At 39.1% G+C, this 19,629-nt stretch overlaps 1 protein-coding gene across 6 annotated transcripts in view; it reads left to right on the top strand.

The window, feature by feature from the left end:
* The window catches only part of SNTG1 (syntrophin gamma 1), a 452,524-nt gene extending 437,782 nt beyond the window's left edge, over positions 1 to 14,742 (top strand). For all 6 annotated transcript variants that reach the window (XM_047783939.1, XM_047783941.1, XM_047783938.1 and 3 more), the window contains one exon: positions 12,649 to 14,742. In XM_047783939.1, the coding sequence (XP_047639895.1) occupies positions 12,649 to 12,807 (159 nt within the window). In that variant the 3' untranslated portion in view covers positions 12,808 to 14,742. The remainder of the gene's footprint in view (positions 1 to 12,648) is intronic.
* Positions 14,743 to 19,629: the final 4,887 nt, after the last annotated feature.

The raw sequence follows: 19,629 nt of genomic DNA, 5'->3' as shown, positions 1-19,629 counted from the left end.
TTTTCCTTAACCCACTATGAAATTCCCAATAACAGTCTTTGGTTTAGAATGAACTATATAGGAAATTCCCATTGTGGCTCAGGGGTAACGAGCCCTAGCAGTATCCATGAGGACATAGGTTTGATCGCTGGCCTTGCTCAGTGGGTTAAGGATCCGGCGTTGCCCCGAGCTGTGGTGGAGATTGCATGAGCAGCTCAGATCCGAGTTGCTGTGGCTGTGGCTGTGGCTGTGGGTGGCAGCTACAGCTCTAATTTGACACTTAGCCTGGGAACTTCCATATGCCATAGTTTGGCCCTGTAAAAGACCAAAAAAAAAAAAAGAATGGGTTATAAAGATATCATTTCAGTGTGGACGAAATAATATGTAAGGAATACCAAGGTGAAAAGTCAATTCTATGGAAATGAAAACCCAAATATAAATTTTCCTTGTGGGTTAAAATGGCCATAATTCTGTAACATTCCTGTACTGGTTAAAGCCAGGGGGGTATTGCCCTGACTGCAAAGACTTCGAGGGACCAACCCCACCCACTCACCCTGACCCCGCCACCCCCCGCGGGCGTGCATGCATGCGCACACAGCTCACAGCCCCCATCTGGTTCAGATCAGAGGTCTCATCCCCTAACAAGACGGCCCCTTCCTCACGTGAGTCTGCTTGTGAGCGTGCCAGAACTTGCTCCAGAGAACATGCATCCCTGCCTTGCCTTGTCTTTCCTGAGCTTGCACACGACTTTGAACCTGCGCGGCTCCTCTTAGACCCCCGAGGACTATGTCAGAGCTTTCCCAAAGTTTCCAATTATTATCTAGCTTTCCAAGACTTTCTTTTGAATCCCGGGCCAGACGTTGTTTGCCCCAGTGGAAATCTCAGCCTCAGGTTGTCGAGATGCTGCTGGCAGTTTGCTGCTCTTCTATACCCATAGATGGGAGCAGATCCCTCTTCTCTGTTTCCCATCTTCAAAGAGCTGAGCTCTGAGCCAAAAGCCACACTCAGGACAGAGAATTCCAGGGGGCTGCAGATTCAGGCAGGTTACTGACTCTGCTCTGCCCACTCCGACCCTGCCGAACTCCCTCGGTAAAGTGTTGGTCTCAGTTAGCGAGTATTTTTACTATGGACTTTCTGTTCTCATGTAAGCTCTATGTTAGTTGATTCTACGTTAGTTATTTGTAACAGTCTTGTTCTATCAATTCATTACAACATTTAAATCAACAAATGTGGACGCACTGGGAAATACAGCAATTGGTTCTGATAAGCCTCTGGCCACAGCATCCTACCAACTAATTCATACATAACTGTGCCATATGTGTGTTTTTGCTTAAAGAAGACTTATTTAATGTAATTGTTGACTCGTTGACCTTGAACTCACAGCCAAGGCACCATGACTCTGTCCACATGTACTTTCTCAAACACACGTCTTTGCTCTGTGAGCTCAGTGTCTTTGCCGTTAGGAACAATGAACAATACCTCAGAACTATGCTTTGTGGAGGGGGGGGGATTTTAAACAGTAAAATCACCAATACCGAATAGACTGCAAAACGCGCCCTTTTCATGTGTGCCTTACCGCATGAGAGCTGGAACAGGAAGTAAGCCCCTCGCCTCGTTTGAGCACCCCCCCTGGAAAGTGCTTGCTGAGGACCTGAAATTGCACACTGTTTTGCACATACACACATCCTGTGAATGCTCCTTGGGTACTGATCTTGGAATTACAAATACATGTTAGCATCTATGGGTATAGAATCTGCGGGTAATGAAGATCTGCTGTCTGTCGGGGAAGAACTTTCTAAAGAGTCAGTGGCTCAACAGTAAGAGCATGTGGTTTTGAGAACAAGACAGGGCTGCCTGCTTTCACCAGGTCTGCTCAATACTCACTAAGATGTGCAGAAAGGACACCTGGGCCGAAAAAGGAAATAAAACTATATTGGTTCACACTCGCTATGATCTTACGTATTGCAATAATTAAGAATCTACCTCTGAAATACTACTTTAACTAATAAATGGCTTTAGCAACATCGTTGTACATAAAATCAACATATAATTATCATTTACATTTATAGATACTAGCACTAAACAATTCCCAAGTAAAATTAAGAAAACAGTTCTATTAACAATAACATCTAAATGAATAAAATAAGAAAATACCTAATGAAAGAAGGGCAATACTTGTATACTGAAAACAATAGGACATTGTTCTAAGAAGCTAAGAAGATTTGCATAAAAGGGAGACATGCTATATTCACTAAAGAGAGGACAATATTGTGAAAGGGGCCGTTTCTCTCTCAACTGAGTAACTGATTCAATAAAACCCTTTCAGAATGCCAGCTGCTTTTATTGTGGAAATTGACAAGCTAATCCTAAAACTACATGAATGCAAGCAGTTCAGAACAGCCAAAATAGAAAAAAACTAAGTTGGAGAACTCACACTTTTTGATTTCAAAAGTTACTACAAATCTGTGGAAATCAAGACAGTGTATTGATTACTCTGTTGTAAGGGCAGACATAGCTTGATGAGATCAAATTGACCATCCCCCAAAATCCCTCACATGATTGTCAATCGATTTTGGACAAGGCTACCAAGGCAAATCAATGGATATAGTACAACTGATGGCTTCATGCAAAAGAGTGATTCTGAAACCTTGTATGAAACCATTAAAAAATTAAGACAAAACTTATCTTCAATCTAAATATAAGAGCTGAAACTAAAAATGCGTATTTTGGATTAGGCCATGGTTTCACAGATAGGATAGCAAAATACAAGCCTCAAAAACTATAAACATAACCTACAAAATGGGAGATGGTATTACTTCCTAAGTCTATTACTTAAGCTTATGTTCTGTGTCTTCTAATGTGAAAAGAACACAAATTGAAAAAACGTTGGCATTTTTCCTTCAAGGTGGCATGCTTGCGGAAAATTGCCTTTGAAATGGCCATTGAAATGCTGATTGTAATGAAAAATCAAAGTCTTAATTGCCACATGCCCACAGTGGTAGATGTTGCTATAGTCAGCATTTCTGTTTTTCCGAATGTTGCTGGTTTGCACAGCATAAGTGACACTTTGGGTAAGAAAACACTTCTAGAGATTTTTAACCAAAAGATCCTTATTTTTAGGCTAATGGTGAGACAGCAGTATATCCTCTCAGTCACTTTATTACTATAAAACCAAAACTACACGTTTAATACAGTTATGACTAAAACTCTTTTATTGTGAGATTCAAATTCACAGGAAGTTAGCAGACCAGAAAAGAGATGCTCCTTATACCCTCATCCAGCTTCCTTCGGTGGGTGTGCCTCCTGTGACTCCAGTGTAATATAAACACAGGACTTGGACGTGATGCCTAATGGGTAGAGTTCTATGGAAGTTGCAGCAAAATGAAGGGATGACAGCAGCAAAAACACTATTAAGAGGGAAGTTGCTATGTTACTAAAAAAAAAAAAAAGCAAACAAACAAACAAACAAAAAACTATCCTAAAAATTAGCAGAAGGAAGGCAACAATAAAGATTAGAGAATCAATAAATGAACTAGAGAATACATAAACAATAGAAAAAATCAGGAAAACGAAGAGTTGTGTTTTTTGGAAAGAAAAACATAATTTAAAAACTCTTAAAGAAAAAATACTTGAATGAATAAGATGGAAAACAAAAAAAGCCAACATTAAAATGGATAACACAGAAATAAAAAGGATAGGGGACTAGTATGAACAATTGTACACCAACAAATTGGATACTTGGAAGAAACTGATAAATTCCTAGAGACATAAAAACTATGAATACTGAATCAAGAAGAAATAGCAAGTGTGAATAGAGCAATAACAAACAAGGGTGATGAACAATAATCAAAAACGTTCCAACAAAGAAGAGCCCAGGACCAAAAGGCTGCAAAGGTGAATTCTTTTAAAAAATTCAAAGAAGAATTAACAACAAACTTTCTTAAACCTTTCTAAAATATAAAAGAGAAAACACTCCCAAAATGATTTTGTGAAGTCAGCATCACCCTGGTTCCAAATCCAGACAAGGACAACATAAGAAGAGAAAACTAGTAGTTCCCGTTGTGGCTCAGTGGTTAACGAATCTGACTAGGAACGATGAGGTTGCAGTTCCTTCCCTGGCCTTGCTCAGTGGTTTAAGGATCTGGCATTGCCGTGAGCTGTGGTGTAGGTCTCAGACGCGGCTTGTATCAGGCATTGCTGTAGCTGTGGCGTCGGCTGGCGGCTACAGCTCCAATTAGACCACTAGCCTGGGAACCTCCATATGCTATGGGTGCGGCCCAAGAAATGGCAAAAAGACAAAAAAAAAAAGAACAGAAAACTACAGGCCAACATCCCTCAGGAACACTGATGCAAAAATCCTTGGTAAAACACTAGCCAGTCAAATTCAAAAGTATATTAAAAGGATTATATAATGCATCCAAAGTGCAATTTATGCCTGAGAGATAAGTGTGGTTCAACATACAAAAATGAATCAATGTGATATACAACATTAAAAGAATAAAAGATTTGTTAAAAGATCATTTCAATAAATACAGAAAAGCATTTCATAAAACTCATTATCCTTTCATGATGAAAACTCCAACGAAATAGTTACAGAAAGAACATTCCTCAACATAATAAAGCCATATTTGTAAAACCAACAATTAACATCATAATCTATAGGGAAAAATGGAAAGTGTTTCTTCTAAGATCTGGAACAAGGCAAAGATACCCACTCATGTCACTACTATTTAATGTAGTACTGAAAGTGGTAGTCAGAGCAATCAGGCAAGAAAAGGAAATAAAAGGCACCCAAATTGGAAAGAAATAAGTAAAATTATTTCTGTTTTTACTTGATAACATGAATGTATATATGGAAGAAACTTCAAGTCTCCACATGCACAACATTGTTAGAACCAAGAAACAAATTTAACAAAGTTGTAGTGTACAAAATTGACATGTGAAAGTCAGTTTATCACTATAGATTCACAATGAGCTATCTGAAAGGGAAATTAAGAAAACAATCCCGTTCCCAATAGCAACAAAAAGAAAAAATTACATAGGAATTAACATAAACAAAGAGGTGAAAAATGTGTTCACTGAAGTTTATAAAACATTGACGAAGGAAATTTTCAGATTCACAGATAAATGAAGAGATATCCTCTGTTCATGAAATGGAAGAATAAACAGTTAAAATATCCACATTATCCAAAGTGATCTATAGAGTCAATGCAATATCTATGTGTTTTACAGAATTAGAAAAAAATCCTAAATTCATATAGAACTACAAAAGAGCCAGAATAGCTAAAGGAATCTTGAGTAAGAAGAAAAAAGCTGGAAGTATCACAATTCCTAATTTCAAATTATATTACAAAGCTATAGTAATCAAAACAGTATGATACAGGTATAAAAATAGACACATAGCCCAAGGGAACAAAACAGCACACATTTATGGTCATCTGGTCATTGGCAAGGATTTCAAGGATACACAATGAAAGCATTGTCCCTAACAGGTGAAGCTGGGAAAACTGGATATCCATGCAAAAGAATGAAATTGGACCACAATCTCACATTATACATAAAAGTCAACTCAAAATGGATTAAACACTTAAATATACTAACTGAAGCCATAAAACTCCCAGAAGAGAACATAGGGAAAATACCTTGCCAACATTGCTCTTGGCAATAATATTTTGGATATGACACCAAAATCATGGGCAACAAAAGCCAAAACAAACAAGTGGGACTGCATCAAACTAAAAGGCTTTGCTCAGCAAAGAAAATAATAAGGAAAATAAAAAGGCATTCTACAGAAGGGGAAAAATCATTTGCAAACTCTATATCCAATAATGAGTTATTAATTTCCTAAATATATAGGGAACTTACAACTCAGTATGAAAAATACAAATAACACAGTTAAAATGAGCACAATCTTTCAGTTATGCAAGATTAACACAGGGTTGATGGTAGGTCATAGCATCGTATACCTGAGATTTGCAGAGAGGATAATAGTAAATATTCCCGCCTCCCCCCCCACACGCGCACACACGCGTGTGCACACGCACACACGGTAGATAGAGTGGACAATATGTTAATTAGCTTGATTGTACAATGTATACATATATCAAAACATCAAGTCATACACCCAAAATGCACAATTTTATGTCTGATATCCCAATAAAGCTACAAAAAAAAAAAAGAAAATTTGAGCCAGTGTTTTCAAGATGGAGGCTATTACAATGTTTCTTTTAAAAATGATTTTAAAAGTGTTAAAATGGTGTATGAATTGACAAACAATGAACACAATTCTTGCTATATGTGGTAAGTAGACAACTTTAAAGGAAACACTGTAATAGTACATAACACGTTCTCAGTTACAAGGCAAAACATTACAATCAGAGCCGATGTAACAAATTCCCCAATTTGTTTGGGGAATACGATTGTTTGAGTTGCCATACATAATACAAGATTAAAAGTTCTAATTTGCAGTGGTTAACAATCTGACTAGGAACCATGAGGTTGCAGTTTGATCCCTGGCCTTGCTCAGTGGGTTAAGGATCCGGTGTTGCCGTGAGCTGTGGGGCTCGGATCCTACATTGCTGTGGCTCTGGTGTAGGCCAGTGGCTACAGCTCCGATTAGACTCCTAGCCTGGGAACCTCCATATGCCATGGGAGCAGCTCAAGAAAAGGCGAAAAGACAAAAGTAAAATAAAATAAAATAAATAAATAGTATTTAAGTTTTGGGTTGTGAAAAAATCTCAGAAATACTGAAAAAAAGTCTCGTGGATTTTCATGGGAGTTGGAGGAACATACTTCATTTTTTGTTTTTGTTGTGGCTTTTGGAGTTCTATGGCTATATAAGGCCCGTGCTATAAATTTCCCTTCTGTTTTCCAAAGCCTCATTAAACCTCCCAGAACTTCCCTAGTAGAGATGGGGGAATGGTTCACAGTGGAAGTCATGAGCAGTATTGCAGTTATTTGACAATTTATTAGAAAGCTCACTTTATCACTATTGGGTACTTTTTTTTTTTGTCTTTTTGCCTTTTCTAGGGCCGCTCTTGCGGCATATGGAGGTTCCCAGGCTAGGGGTTGAGTCAGAGCTATAGCTACCGCCTTACACCAGAGCCACAGCAACACGGGATCCGAGCCGCATCTGCGACCTACACCATAGCTCATGGCAACGCCATATCCTTAATAGTGGGTACTTTTAAGAAGTGTTTTATTTGCAGTGTTATTACAGACACTAGTCCATCCAGTGTCCATAGTTGTCCATAACTAAATTTTCTAGATAAGAAATGTGTTGTTTACTAGTTTTAATATTTTATCTTTATGGATCTATACTTTTAAAATTATAATTTGATATAATGTGGCCAGACAGTCCCCTGACTTCAAAACAGGCTGTCTTCTAAAAGCATTACTGTCGTTTCATTCATTGAAATTCATGACCATTCCCCCCATGGAAACACTATTAAAATATTTTCTAAACTAGGGTATACAGCATGTTAATCCTAAATTACTGGATTTAAGGTCTGGCAGCCAAGGTAGTGCTTTCTGTACAATAAGAGAGGGGAGAAGGAAAAAGGAAATTGCTTTTTTATTCAGTGGAACAGTGTAGAGCTTGGAAACATTTTTAAATAGACTTCTGTCCCCAAACCCTTTCCTGCCCTCAATCTCCATGGCCTTGGAGACTCCAAGCCACTGTAAGAGACCTGCCCAGATAATGCCAGGTTTAGTGAGACTTAACTCAGAAATTGAGGATTGAATTCCAGCAATGCTGCTTTCCAGCTATTCTCTATAAATCTTCATTTTCTCATTATAAATGGTGGATAAAAGTGCTGCCTAAAGGATTGCCCCAGGGACGGCACATTCTGGCGTTTGAAGGGAAGGACTGACTATCGTGGGAAAGGAACATTCCGCGTGCTCAGTGAGGGTCTGTCAGATCCCACTAAAGAATCCATGATGTGCTGAAGTTCGCCTTTGGAGGAGAATGGCTGGTAATCTAAGCAAATTTCTAGTTGGCATTTGAGGGTCTCATAAATCCAGAAGTTTAATTTTCCCAGAACCCAGCAGGGATTTGGGCTAAAGGCTCTCCCTCTGCATCGAAAATGAAGGATCAGCGTCCCGCCTGTCCTGCTTTTCACAATTTCTGACTCATTTGGAACCAAAGGTTTTCTAAAACTCCAAGATCCTTCTCCTTTCACTACAAATTCTCTAGAGCACCAGCTGTTTTGATGACAGAGAAGAAAAATGAGCCCCAGGCAGGCTCCTGCTCCTTAATGCAGGGCTTTCATCCTGTTTAGTGGTGCTTCCTGCTGTAGGAGGAACTGGGGCAGCTGGAAGTAAATCAGGAGGAAATGGTCATCGGAGTGTGTGTGTGCGCAAGCGTGTGTATGTGTGTGTGTGTGTTGTGAGTTCTCTGGTCTAGTGGTTAGGATTTGTGCTGCAGCCCAGGTTTGATCCCTGGTCTAGGAAATGTGATCCCACACCAAGCCACTGCATGCGTCAGCCAAAAGGAAAATAAATAAATACAACTTGCTCTGTCTAAAGTTTTAGTTCAAATGGTTGATTGGATTAGGACGAGGACTATGTGATAAAGGAGAAATCTGGGCAGGATATTTCTCTACCTTTACAACAGCCTCTAAACTCCTGGGAGTCACTGAGGATTCAGAATCATTTTTATTTCTCACTGAGAATGTTTTTATCCTTGTACGTAACTTATTTTTCAAATCTCTTATATTCTCCATAGGGATTTTGTGTTTTATTTACCCATATGTTAAGAATCCCAATTTATTTTAACTTGATAAACTTTGAAACTTAAAGCAGCATCTTTTAGGAAAGAAAAATATATTAACTGCTTCCAAAATAAATAGCTGTAAAGGCAACACGTCCATGGTATGGTGTACTTTTTTTTCCTTTTTGCCAAAAAATCACCATTTACCTATTCTATAGGTGATATAGAAAAAAGTAATAGTATTTCTATTTAATATTAGTGAAGACATTTTGAAAATCAGAATTTTAAGAATAAAGTTACACTTGAAAGCATTTTCCAAGGAGTTAAATTAGCTCCAAATGTGGGTTATGGTAACTGGGTACGGCCTTATCCTCTCATAATAACAATAATAGCAAAATTACAAAAATCATGAAGGCAAATGAAAATGGAAAAAATAAACTGAATTTCAACCTGAAAAATGAATTATTTGATTATAAAACAAGTACCTTGGAATTATTTTGAAGCTGTGTTTATTTTAGAATCCTTTGCACTTGTATTAGGGCTCACAGTTTACGTCAGGTAGAACTTTTCCCCAAGTGAGTTTCCAAAGTCCTCTCCTTCAAATATGTGGTCCCTTGGAGACCCTGTTTTGGCTCAGTAGAAACGAGTCTGACTAGCTCCATGATGATGCAGGTTCGATCCCTGGCCTTGCTCAGTGGGTTAAAGATCCAATGTTGCTGTGAGCTGTGGTGTAGGTCACAGATGAGGCTTGGATATGGTGTTGCTGTGGCTGTGGTATAGGCCAGTGGCTACAGCTCAGATTCGACCCCTCGCCTGGGAACCTCCATATACTACGGGTGCAGTCCTAAAAAGACAAAAATAAAATAAGATAAGATAAAATCAATCAAATTTATGGTCCCAGATATCAAGGATTTGGCCATCATCTTCCCATTCGCTGAATAATTTAGTACTAAAATGGTATAAATGTGATACTAGCATATGGCAGTATCTTATTTTCTTTAAAGGAATGACACAAGATATTATTACACAAGATGATATTATATCAAGATCCTAGAAGTAGTCAAGACTTTGAAAGTAAACAGTTAAGTAGAGGCTGGCAATGAAAAGTCTCCACTTTATCCACCAACCCTGTAATGGAAGTCAGGAGGTAGAGTTAAACAATAACCTGGTGACCCAAACCACAAAGAGATCCATCCAGGCTATATTGTAAGGAATCCACAATGCAGATGAAGAGAGGAAACTGAAAGTGTCCAGAAACAATAGGCTGGAATCTGTTCTGTGCCCATGAACACTGCGGTGCCAAAAGAATTGACTTTTATCGGCCACATACATGTCTCAAATCGCTGTACCTTAGGGCATTTTAGGAAAGCAAATGTGAATGTGGGTTGGATTTCCAGAATGGCATGGAAAGGCCTTCTGAAATGGCACTTATCTGGAAAAGCAATGAGAACAGTCAAAATGATCAGAATTGACTTTTTCAGAACTCTGGAAATTAACCAAATGTTTGCAATAACTGTAGAGCATTTGTTAGACACAAGGCAGTCTGGGGAGCTTTGTGGTGTTTAACTTGCCCTGTTCCTGTCACGCTCTCCAGAGCTCCAGGATCACCCTGAAACCTTGAAAATAGGCAGCCTAGACTTAGAAAATGTGAGAGCTGTGAAATCAGTAGCCCAGCTGTCACTGAAGACTGCAGACTGGGCTTGGAGCTCCATAAAACCCCTGTCCCCAGAAAACGGTAGAGATTTGATTTGTCTGGAAGCTCCCTGGAAAAGCCTCCTGGCAGTGCTTGTCATCACTGGATGTGACTCAGACCTTGCTCAATGGGAAAACCCACCCAAGGTTATTTACCAGAAACAGTCAGCAGCAGGCGTATAAGGCTGCAGCTCTCTGAGTTGGTGATAACTGTTATAACAGGTGTGAGCTTGATTTTCATCCTTCCCATCATTAATGATGCTGATCATCTTTTCATTTCCCTGCTGGCCAGTTGGATGTTTTCTTTGAAAAAATGTCTAGTTGTATGTTCTGCCCATTTTTTGAACAGATTTTTTTCTTTGCTATTTATATATTTGTTGGATATTAAGCCCTTATCAGATTTATGATTTGCAGATATTTCCCCCATTCAGTAACTAACTTTTTCATTGTTGACGATTCCTTTGCTATGCAGATTTCTCATTTAACACGGTCCCACTTGTTTATTATTACTTTTGTTGCCTGTGCTTTTGGTGTCAAATGCAAAAATCATCACTAAGACCAATGTCAAGAACCTCACCACCTGTGTTTTCTTCTCAAAGTTTTAGGGTGTCAGGTCTTACATTCACATCTTTCACCATTTTGAGTTATTTTTTTTGTTTAAATTATAGGATAGAGGTCCAGTTTATTTCTTTTGAAAGTGGCTGTCCAGTTTTCCCCACACCATTTATTGAAGAGACTATTCTTTCCCCGTTATATATTCTTGCCTTTTTATTTGTAATTTACTGACCATACACTTGTGGTTTTATTTCTGGACTCTCTGTTCTGTTCCACTGATTTTTGTGTCTGGTTTTATGCCAGTACCCATACTCTTTGATTATTATAGCCTTAGAGTATAGTTGAAATCAGGGGAAATTGATGCCTCCAGCTTTGTTCTCAGGATCTCTTTGGCTAGCCAGGTACTTTTGTGGTTCCATACAAAATTTAAGATTTTTCTGTGAAAAATGCCATTTTGATAGGAATTGCATTGGTTCTGCAGATTGCTTTAAGTAGTATGGACATTTTAACAATATTAAGTCTTCTAATCCTTGAGCACAAAATAGTTTTCCACTTATTTGTGTCTTATTCCATTTCTCTTATCAGTGTCCTATGGTTTTCAGTGTATAGATCTTTCACTTCATAGGTTAAATTTATTCCTTGGTATTTTATTCTTTTTGACACCATGGTAAGTGGGATTATTTTCTTAATTTCTCCTTCTGATAGTTCATTGTTAGTGTACACTTATTTTGCATCTTAACTCTTTACTGAATTGTTATGATTTTTTAATAGATCTTTGCTTTGTCAGCAACCCCATATGCTTTATAACCCTCTTGTTCTCTCTGTGACAAGTTTATCCCATAGACCTCATTAGGCACATATTTTTATTTGTCTTCTCTCTGTCCTTTTGGAATTCTGACATTTTTATGAGACTATTGAGGGTTTTTCATAAAAATACTTGAGACATCAGCTTTAAAAGTCTATCCTGAGCACCACCTCATGATTTTACAATTAGTCTGATACCATTTGTGGTTGGAAAGAACTGTTCTATCATTTTGTTACCACTGGTATATGGTACATTTCCTTAAATATCCAAAATGGGAAATGTGTTTCTAAAAATCCAATTAGTGATATTTTTAACAACCAAGTACAACAACAAAAATTAATTAAATTTAAAATCAATGTATGCATTATATTTTGGAAGTGAACCAGTTGGCTTCTCGTGTGGCAAACATTCATATCCGTTTGCTTTCAGTATTTCATATTCATTATCCTATGACAAATAGCAACTTATTCTAAAGAATAGTGAGGAAAGCTCTTTAATTATTCCAATCCAAATTTTTCATTTGACTTGTGTATAAAGAGATAAAAAATACTTCTAAAACTACTGTTTCCTCTTTACTTACACTTTATCAAGAGTAAAATTTTAATCTGGTCAAATACATTTCTATGCAGCTTTTATCAATATTGAAAATACTTTCACAGAGGATAAGAAGCTTAGTCTTTCCAGCTCGTGAACCTCCATATTTTGAAGTAAATCTGCAATACATATGGAATTAATACATTGAACAAAAATGCCTATGGTTTCTGTACATTAGGTTTAATTGATTCCAGTTAATTTTACTGCACTTGAGAGAAAAGGTCTAGCTATTATATAATTGCCTAGTCATTTTCAATGTTTTTTAAGGAAATTGATTTTGAATTTATGGGCCCCATTTCTCTTTCACTTTCAGGAGCTGGAATTTTCCAATCTATTCGCTGTTCTTCACTGCATTCATTCATTCTTTGCTGCCAAAGTAGCCTGTTTGGACCCTCTCTTTTTAGGCAGTCAGGCTGCTGCTTCTGCTGCTTCCAGCTCCAGTATGTCGAGCAAAGCCAAGTCCCTGACTTGACAGTTGGCGCCATGCTCCCTGTGACTTGTAAACAGAACGCTCATGCTCATCGCTTCAGACACTGGAAAAGCAATCCCATCACCAAGTCAGCAGTGAAGTCAGGTTGACATTTCAGCAGGAAGAGGTTCATAGGGTCTCAAAAGCATTTCTGTTTGGAAGCCTCTGTGACGCACCCTCAAGGAACAGACTAGCTTGCTCTCCCTCAGCGGATGGGTACCAGGACAGCACTCTCATCAAAAGTGAAGACGAAAGAATGAATGACTTGAGTATGTAAATAATATAAAATTGTAAGCTACCTATAAATAAAAACACCCATTAAATGGTTCTGTATTTTAGATTATTTTGTATGACAAGTACGTGTTTGGTCTGATCATGGACTCAGGCCCGGTCGTATCAGGAGTGACCTAAAGCAGGCTGATACCATAGGCCCGGGAGACCACCGTGCAAAAGCCCTCATCGAAGAAGAAAGCACTTTAACTCGCTGCTGTAGACCTGGAGTCCTCAGCCCGTGCCGGGCCTGGCACTTCAAGTTTGCAGGTCTTACTGGCAGGTGTTGCTGAGAGTTGCAAAGGGATAATCACCTTTTACCTATGACAGACACGCTGTGCAATGGACTGTTTCTTCCTTGGGTCACTGACACGGTATGTTGTATTTGCTCCCAGGGTCCTTCAAAGATGCCAAAATGTGTCCATTGGATGATGAAGGAAGGAAACATCCACAAGCCTCTTGTTCTGTCCTTTGTTTAAAGAGATTTGTGTTTTACCTGGGATATATTATCAAATCAAAACTTTGAAACCTTTTGTTGACCCCAGAAACTTTTGTAGAGAAAACATGATCACCAAATGTGATGTAAGAAACACTTGTTTGCAATCCCAACCCTCCCTGTTAACCCTGGACCGGAATGTCCCCAGGCAGCAAAAGCTTTTCCTTACATTGGGTGGATATCGTTTCTCCACTTCACTTGGATTTTATGAGATGAAGGTGAGATATGAAAATAAAATTTCAAATTTCCATCTTCCCATGTCATAAAGAGTTGTTTTAGGCATCTTCTCTTAGGAATGTAAGTGTGAAGGAGTTGGAAATTTGAAAGCACTGACGTTTGACTCAGATCCCAGGTGACTCAGAGCTCTTTGTATGACATTCTCTGTTCTTCAACCCAGCTGTACTGAGATCTGCTTTTAAATAACCAGCTGCCTAGTTAGAAAAAAAATTACTTTTTCATTAACACATCTGTTCCCAAATAAATCAAACGTTGGACATTTCTTTATGAAGATGACCAAGTATCTAATAAGATGGTTTGATTTTTCTTCCTGAATAGAAGGGGAAAGTGGCACTCGAGAAGGAAACAAAATTATTCGTAAAAGGACACATGAACATTATAATGAAAAAATGAACAGCAAACTATCCCCATAGTCACTATAAATTATTAATCCACTTTGCATCTGATTAGAACCTCAGCGCGCTCAGTTGAAAAGGGAAAGTGAGGGTTCATAATTGTACCCGGGCAAGTTTTAAGTTCAGCCTAGGGCATCTTATAAAACGAACCGTGGCAAACAGGACAAAATGTAGTTTTAATATAATTTATTTGGACTATCAAACTAAATACATGCCTATAATTGGGATAACACTACCAAATTATTGCTCACCTGTTTTTGAGCAAACACAATGCTCTTTTAAAACCAGAAGCCCACCACAGCCAGGTTTCAGGAGGCACCTGGTGAGCTCAGGAGGAAGGAGCAGAGAGGGAGGCATCTGCCTGGGGCCTGAAGCCTGGCATCCCATTTGCCACAGAGTCTCTGTCCCCAGGTCGAGCTGTGTCTCCGTGCACCCCCAGGGGAAACATCCCCATGACCCTGGTGTGGTCATCATTCTACAGGCAATATGCAATGGGCTAGTTTGCCTAAAGAAAAAAAAAGTTTCAAAACTTTTTAGAAGTATAGTGTAATCATTTTTAAAAAGTCAGATTTTGTAAAAGCTCTATTTAAAAAAAATACAAAAGGTGAGTTCGATTAAATATCCTTTTGCATATCATTAAAATCTTCGATCCTGTGTTTGTGTGTATGATAAAAGATGCACAATGACGTGTGGGTACATACGTTCCTCATAGAATATACACGCCTACACGTATATGTATGTGTATATAAGAAGATGCCAATCACAAATGAGATAGAATATATTTCAAATACATATACTTAATATACTTTAAATTTCCATTGTAAATTGTAACTGGAATTAAAATTTATGACAATACCATATTGTGTTTATTTTTGATACTATTGAAAAAAAAAACAAAAACACAGGCCTAAATTGATACTTTACATGATTAGTGGAGAAGCCACCTATTACAAAAGAACTATTTTGATTTTCATCAGTTAGCAAATAGCATTTAACGTTTTCTTTGACTGTGCAATGATTACACCTGTCATTTGCTACTTGGACTACTTGAATGAGAGTTTAGAAATGAAGAAAAATACCCTGATACACCTCTATTTCTCATATAATTTAGGTTTAGACGCATGAGATTTATTCATCAGATCCTGGTTTGTATGAGAGCACATTTTAACAACAGAATGCTTCATTATGCATTAACCTCTCCAGTGCCTTGGCATATGCACGCGTGTGTGTGCATGTGTACACAGGTATACATGTATGTGCACATATATGTAAACAGGTGTATGTGTGTATGCACACTAAAGGTTCATTAGAGTGTACATAGTACAAGCCCAAAGGGAATGTTACATTTTAGGTACGTGGGTCAGAGAAGGGAGTTCGGATATCATCTGAAATCTTTGCTAACGACTATAATAATGTATTTTGCCTGATAAAGAATAAAACTCATTTAAGCCGAAGTATATTAAAGCAGGGGCGTTTTTAATTTGTTATATTGCAAGAGTATTTATTTCAAAAATATTTTAATAGGTAAAATAAGTGTGACGTGTACCCCGATATTTACCACCCAATAATATTTTTAAGAGAAAATAATCAGCCAATCATTTCTTGCCCATTTTTCCATCATGTACCCACTTAGAGTTTTAAAATCTTTTTCCAGGAAACTGTCCATCAGCAAGAAGAAACATAATTCCTTGAAAATAAATGTCTGTCCCATATTCACTGTCAGCACAGAGACTGTCCTTTGGGCACCTTAGTTTCAAGTCAAAGGCTTCCCTCAATTCCAGAAACAAAGCTTGTTCATAAACTTTGTCTACATTGAATACTGGGTTTGAGAACTGCTTGATTTATGACTGTGGAAAAGTCATCATCCCACCCATCATTTGGAATTACTGCTGGGCATGGGCAAAGTAGGGAAGCTTGAAAGGCACAGGGACAGTCTTGCGCTTGACTCTTTAAGGTGAGTGTGGATGTTCCGAGAAGAATAACACTTTCCCTCCCTTAACACTGTGGTCCTCACGGCTCCCCAGAAGGAACTGCTTTATTCATACCTCTAAAACTCTTGTTTATGGTTTATTCTTATTCCTAATTCTTTAAAATCATAATTCACTTATTTGCACATTTGACGTTGCTTTTAAAGACAAAGAAAATATTATAAATGTTATATATTTTATACATATTAAAATGCAGTGAAAATACTGGAACTATGAAATGTAAATATATTTATTTCACTTTTAATTGTTTCGGTGGATGTTTGTAAAATGGCAATTAATATCTGTGACAAAAACTTGTCACTTTGTTCTTGAAGTTCCTTAATGTACTACTAATACAACTGTACCTTTTTTAATGATGTATACTGGAAAATAAAAACAAATACTTTTTACTACATCTGTGTCTTCACGTCTTGGGCCAGTGGTGAGCTGTCTGCTTTGGGTGCGTACCTCTTAACACACGATCTGTTTTGCTTCATTAATATTTACGAAGGATAGATATCTGACCCCTAAAAGGCCCTAAACATTGAACAAAGAGGCTATGTGCCAAATTGCTTAAGCCAGCAGAGTCACAGTGTCTAAAAGCAAGGCCCCTTTGATAGGCTCACAAATGTCCATTATGAGTGACCCTCCCGAGAGCACTGGTTGGCCAAGGGCATCATTTTCTGATCCTTTGTGACTGAGAAGCAGCTCATCACTTCATGTCACACGAGACCACAGCTGTCTTCCAGGGAATTATAGTGCCATAAGAGAGCATGAGCAGAGAAATGGCTTTTTAAAAAACAATTCGGATATCTAGGGAGTTCCCTTTGAGGCTTAGCGGTTAATGAACCCAACTAGGATCCATGAGGACATGGGTTTGATCCCTCCCAACCTTCCTGGCTTACTGTTGCCTAACATGCTCCAAAACTATGACATTCCCTTCTCTATTTTATCCAAACTCTCATTCCCTAAGTTCCAATAAGCTAAGAGAAATATTGCATAAAAAATCTGAATGAATTAGATGGATATTAATGATAGCAAATGACACTTTCATGGCATGCACAGCATGTCCAGGGTGCTTCTAAGTTCTTTACATAGATTAACTCATTTAACCAGCAAAATAACCTTTCTGGTAGGTGTTATTATTATCCTCATTTTACAAGAATAGAGAATTAAAATAGGTTTTCCCAAATCCTCTAAGAAGTTATAAAAGCAAGGATGAATCAACCATTACTAGTGTTCACATTTTTTTGGAAAGCACTTAAATGCAATTTTAGTTCCAGTAATTAACTGAAATAAGGGTTACACAAAGAGTGGGTAAGCTTGGTTGCTTGATTGACTTTTGGTTTCATCAGCCCTGGAAGCAGAGGCCAATGATGCTGTCAATGATGGCAAGTCTGGCCTCATGGATTTCCCTGGAGGGTTCATGCACAACCTGGTTTCTGCAAGAGGCTTGACGTCTCAACCACCTTGAATTCTGACCAGCACGTTGGAGGTGGAAACTGGCCAGGCGAGCGGGGGTGGGAGGACCCCTCGGGTCGACAGTCTGTAAGGTGGGAACTGATTTCACAGAAGCTCCTATGGTGAGTCTGTTGAATAAGCAATGGAGTTCCTGTTGCAGCACAGCAGAACCAAATCTGACTAGGAACCATGAGGTTGCAGGTTCGATCCCTGGCCTTGCTCAGTGGGTTAAGGATCTGACGTGGCTGTGAGCTGTGGTGTAGGTCACAGACCCGACTTGGATTCCACATTGCTGTGGCTGTGGTGTAGGCCAGCGGCTACAGCTCCAATTAGACTCCTAGCCTGGGAACCTCCATATGCCACAGGTGTGGCCCTAAAAAGCAAAAAATAAATAAATAAATAAGCAATGACACTCAGCAAGGCCCCATAGCAGGTGGGCGCTGGCCCAGTGGGACCTGCATCGGCATCGTCTTGTTGGCTCCCTCGTGCCACCCCAGGGTCCTCTGTGCCCGGTCCCCTCGGTGCTCTCCTCTCTGGGCATCTTCTAGGTCTCTGTTGTCCCAGGCTTCCCCCAACTCCAGTCCCCATCCCCCACAGCCTCCATCTGGGGATCCACCCAGCAACACTTACGGCTCACTTCTACTCACCTTGGTTTTCATTTTTTTTTTCATTGATAATGATTTTTATTTTTTCCATTAGAGCTGGTTTACAGTATTCTGTCAATTTTCTACTGTACAGCAAGGTGATCCAGTTACATATACATGTATACATTCTTTTTTCTCACATTGTCATGCTCCATCATACGTGACCAGATCCTTCCCTCCATGTCACCAAGACTGCGTGTCACGTTTCGTTACCTCCTTTCTGTGCTGAGAAAGGCAGCCTCTTGCCCAAGGCTGAGCATGGGTACACGGGGCAGGCTGAGGGGAGGCAGGCGCCTTGGCCCCGTGAGGTGTGGCCAACAGGCTGCAAATGGAAACCCAGGACCTGCAGACGGAGAGGCGGGGGTTCCCTGAGTTTCCTGTGGCCTCACGCTCCGTGTCCCAGACCAGCTGCTGGAGAACCACAGCCCAGGTCAATGACAAGGACAAGAGAAAAATGGCTCCAAGGATGTGGGATCCAGAAACAGACACACCAGCCGGACAGAAAACAGGTGGACAACAGAAATCAGTGAACATAAAGACAGGATGGTGGACATGATGAAAACTGGACAAGAAAGAGAAAATGGACTGAATAAGAAACCAGCAGAGCCCCAATGACCTGCCGGCTTAAACAAAAAAATCTAACACTTTTGTCAGGGGAATTCCAGGAGGAGAGGAAAAGCAGGTACGGCTAAAAAGTAAGGAGCAACCAATGGCTGAAAACTGCCCAGATTTGCAAAAGACACACACGTAAATTCAAGAATCTGAGCGAACAGATGAAGTTAAAGAAATCCATGACAAAAATATATCGCAGTCAAAGGGTATCAAAGTCAAAATACTTCTATTCTCACACTAAAGGCAAAGAAAATGGAAATAATGAGAGAAAGAATGCCTTCCCTCTAGGGTGAAAAGAAACAATTACAGTGGTAATACTTCAGAAACCTGGGGAGGGGGAACTAACACCAGGCTGAAAGGACAGATTATCAGCCCACAATCCTATACCCAGTGACAATATCCTCCAGGAATAAGGAAGAAATCAAGAGATTCTTAATAAAGTAAAACCAAGTCAATGTATGAGCAGCACACTTATCCTGAAAGAATGGCTGAAAGACATTTTCTAAACAGAAAAGAAATGACTGTGAGGAGGTAAGAAAGAACAGTGGGAAAAAAGTCAACATATGATTAAGGACAGTAGACTTAGTCCCTCGTTTTGCATTTTCTAAATTATGATTGATGGCTGCAAAAATAATCACACTGGTTGATGAAGCCGTCGAGATGATCACCTTGCAAATGGAGAAGGATGGAGGGAAAGTAAGATGTGTACACTTCCCTCCAACTGGTGAGTGACAACGGAACCA

This window comes from Phacochoerus africanus, chromosome 6, assembly GCF_016906955.1.
Source record: "Phacochoerus africanus isolate WHEZ1 chromosome 6, ROS_Pafr_v1, whole genome shotgun sequence".
Lineage (NCBI taxonomy): Eukaryota > Metazoa > Chordata > Mammalia > Artiodactyla > Suidae > Phacochoerus > Phacochoerus africanus.
Note: the sequence above shows the minus strand (reverse complement) of the source record. Positions and strands in the feature narration are given on the sequence as shown.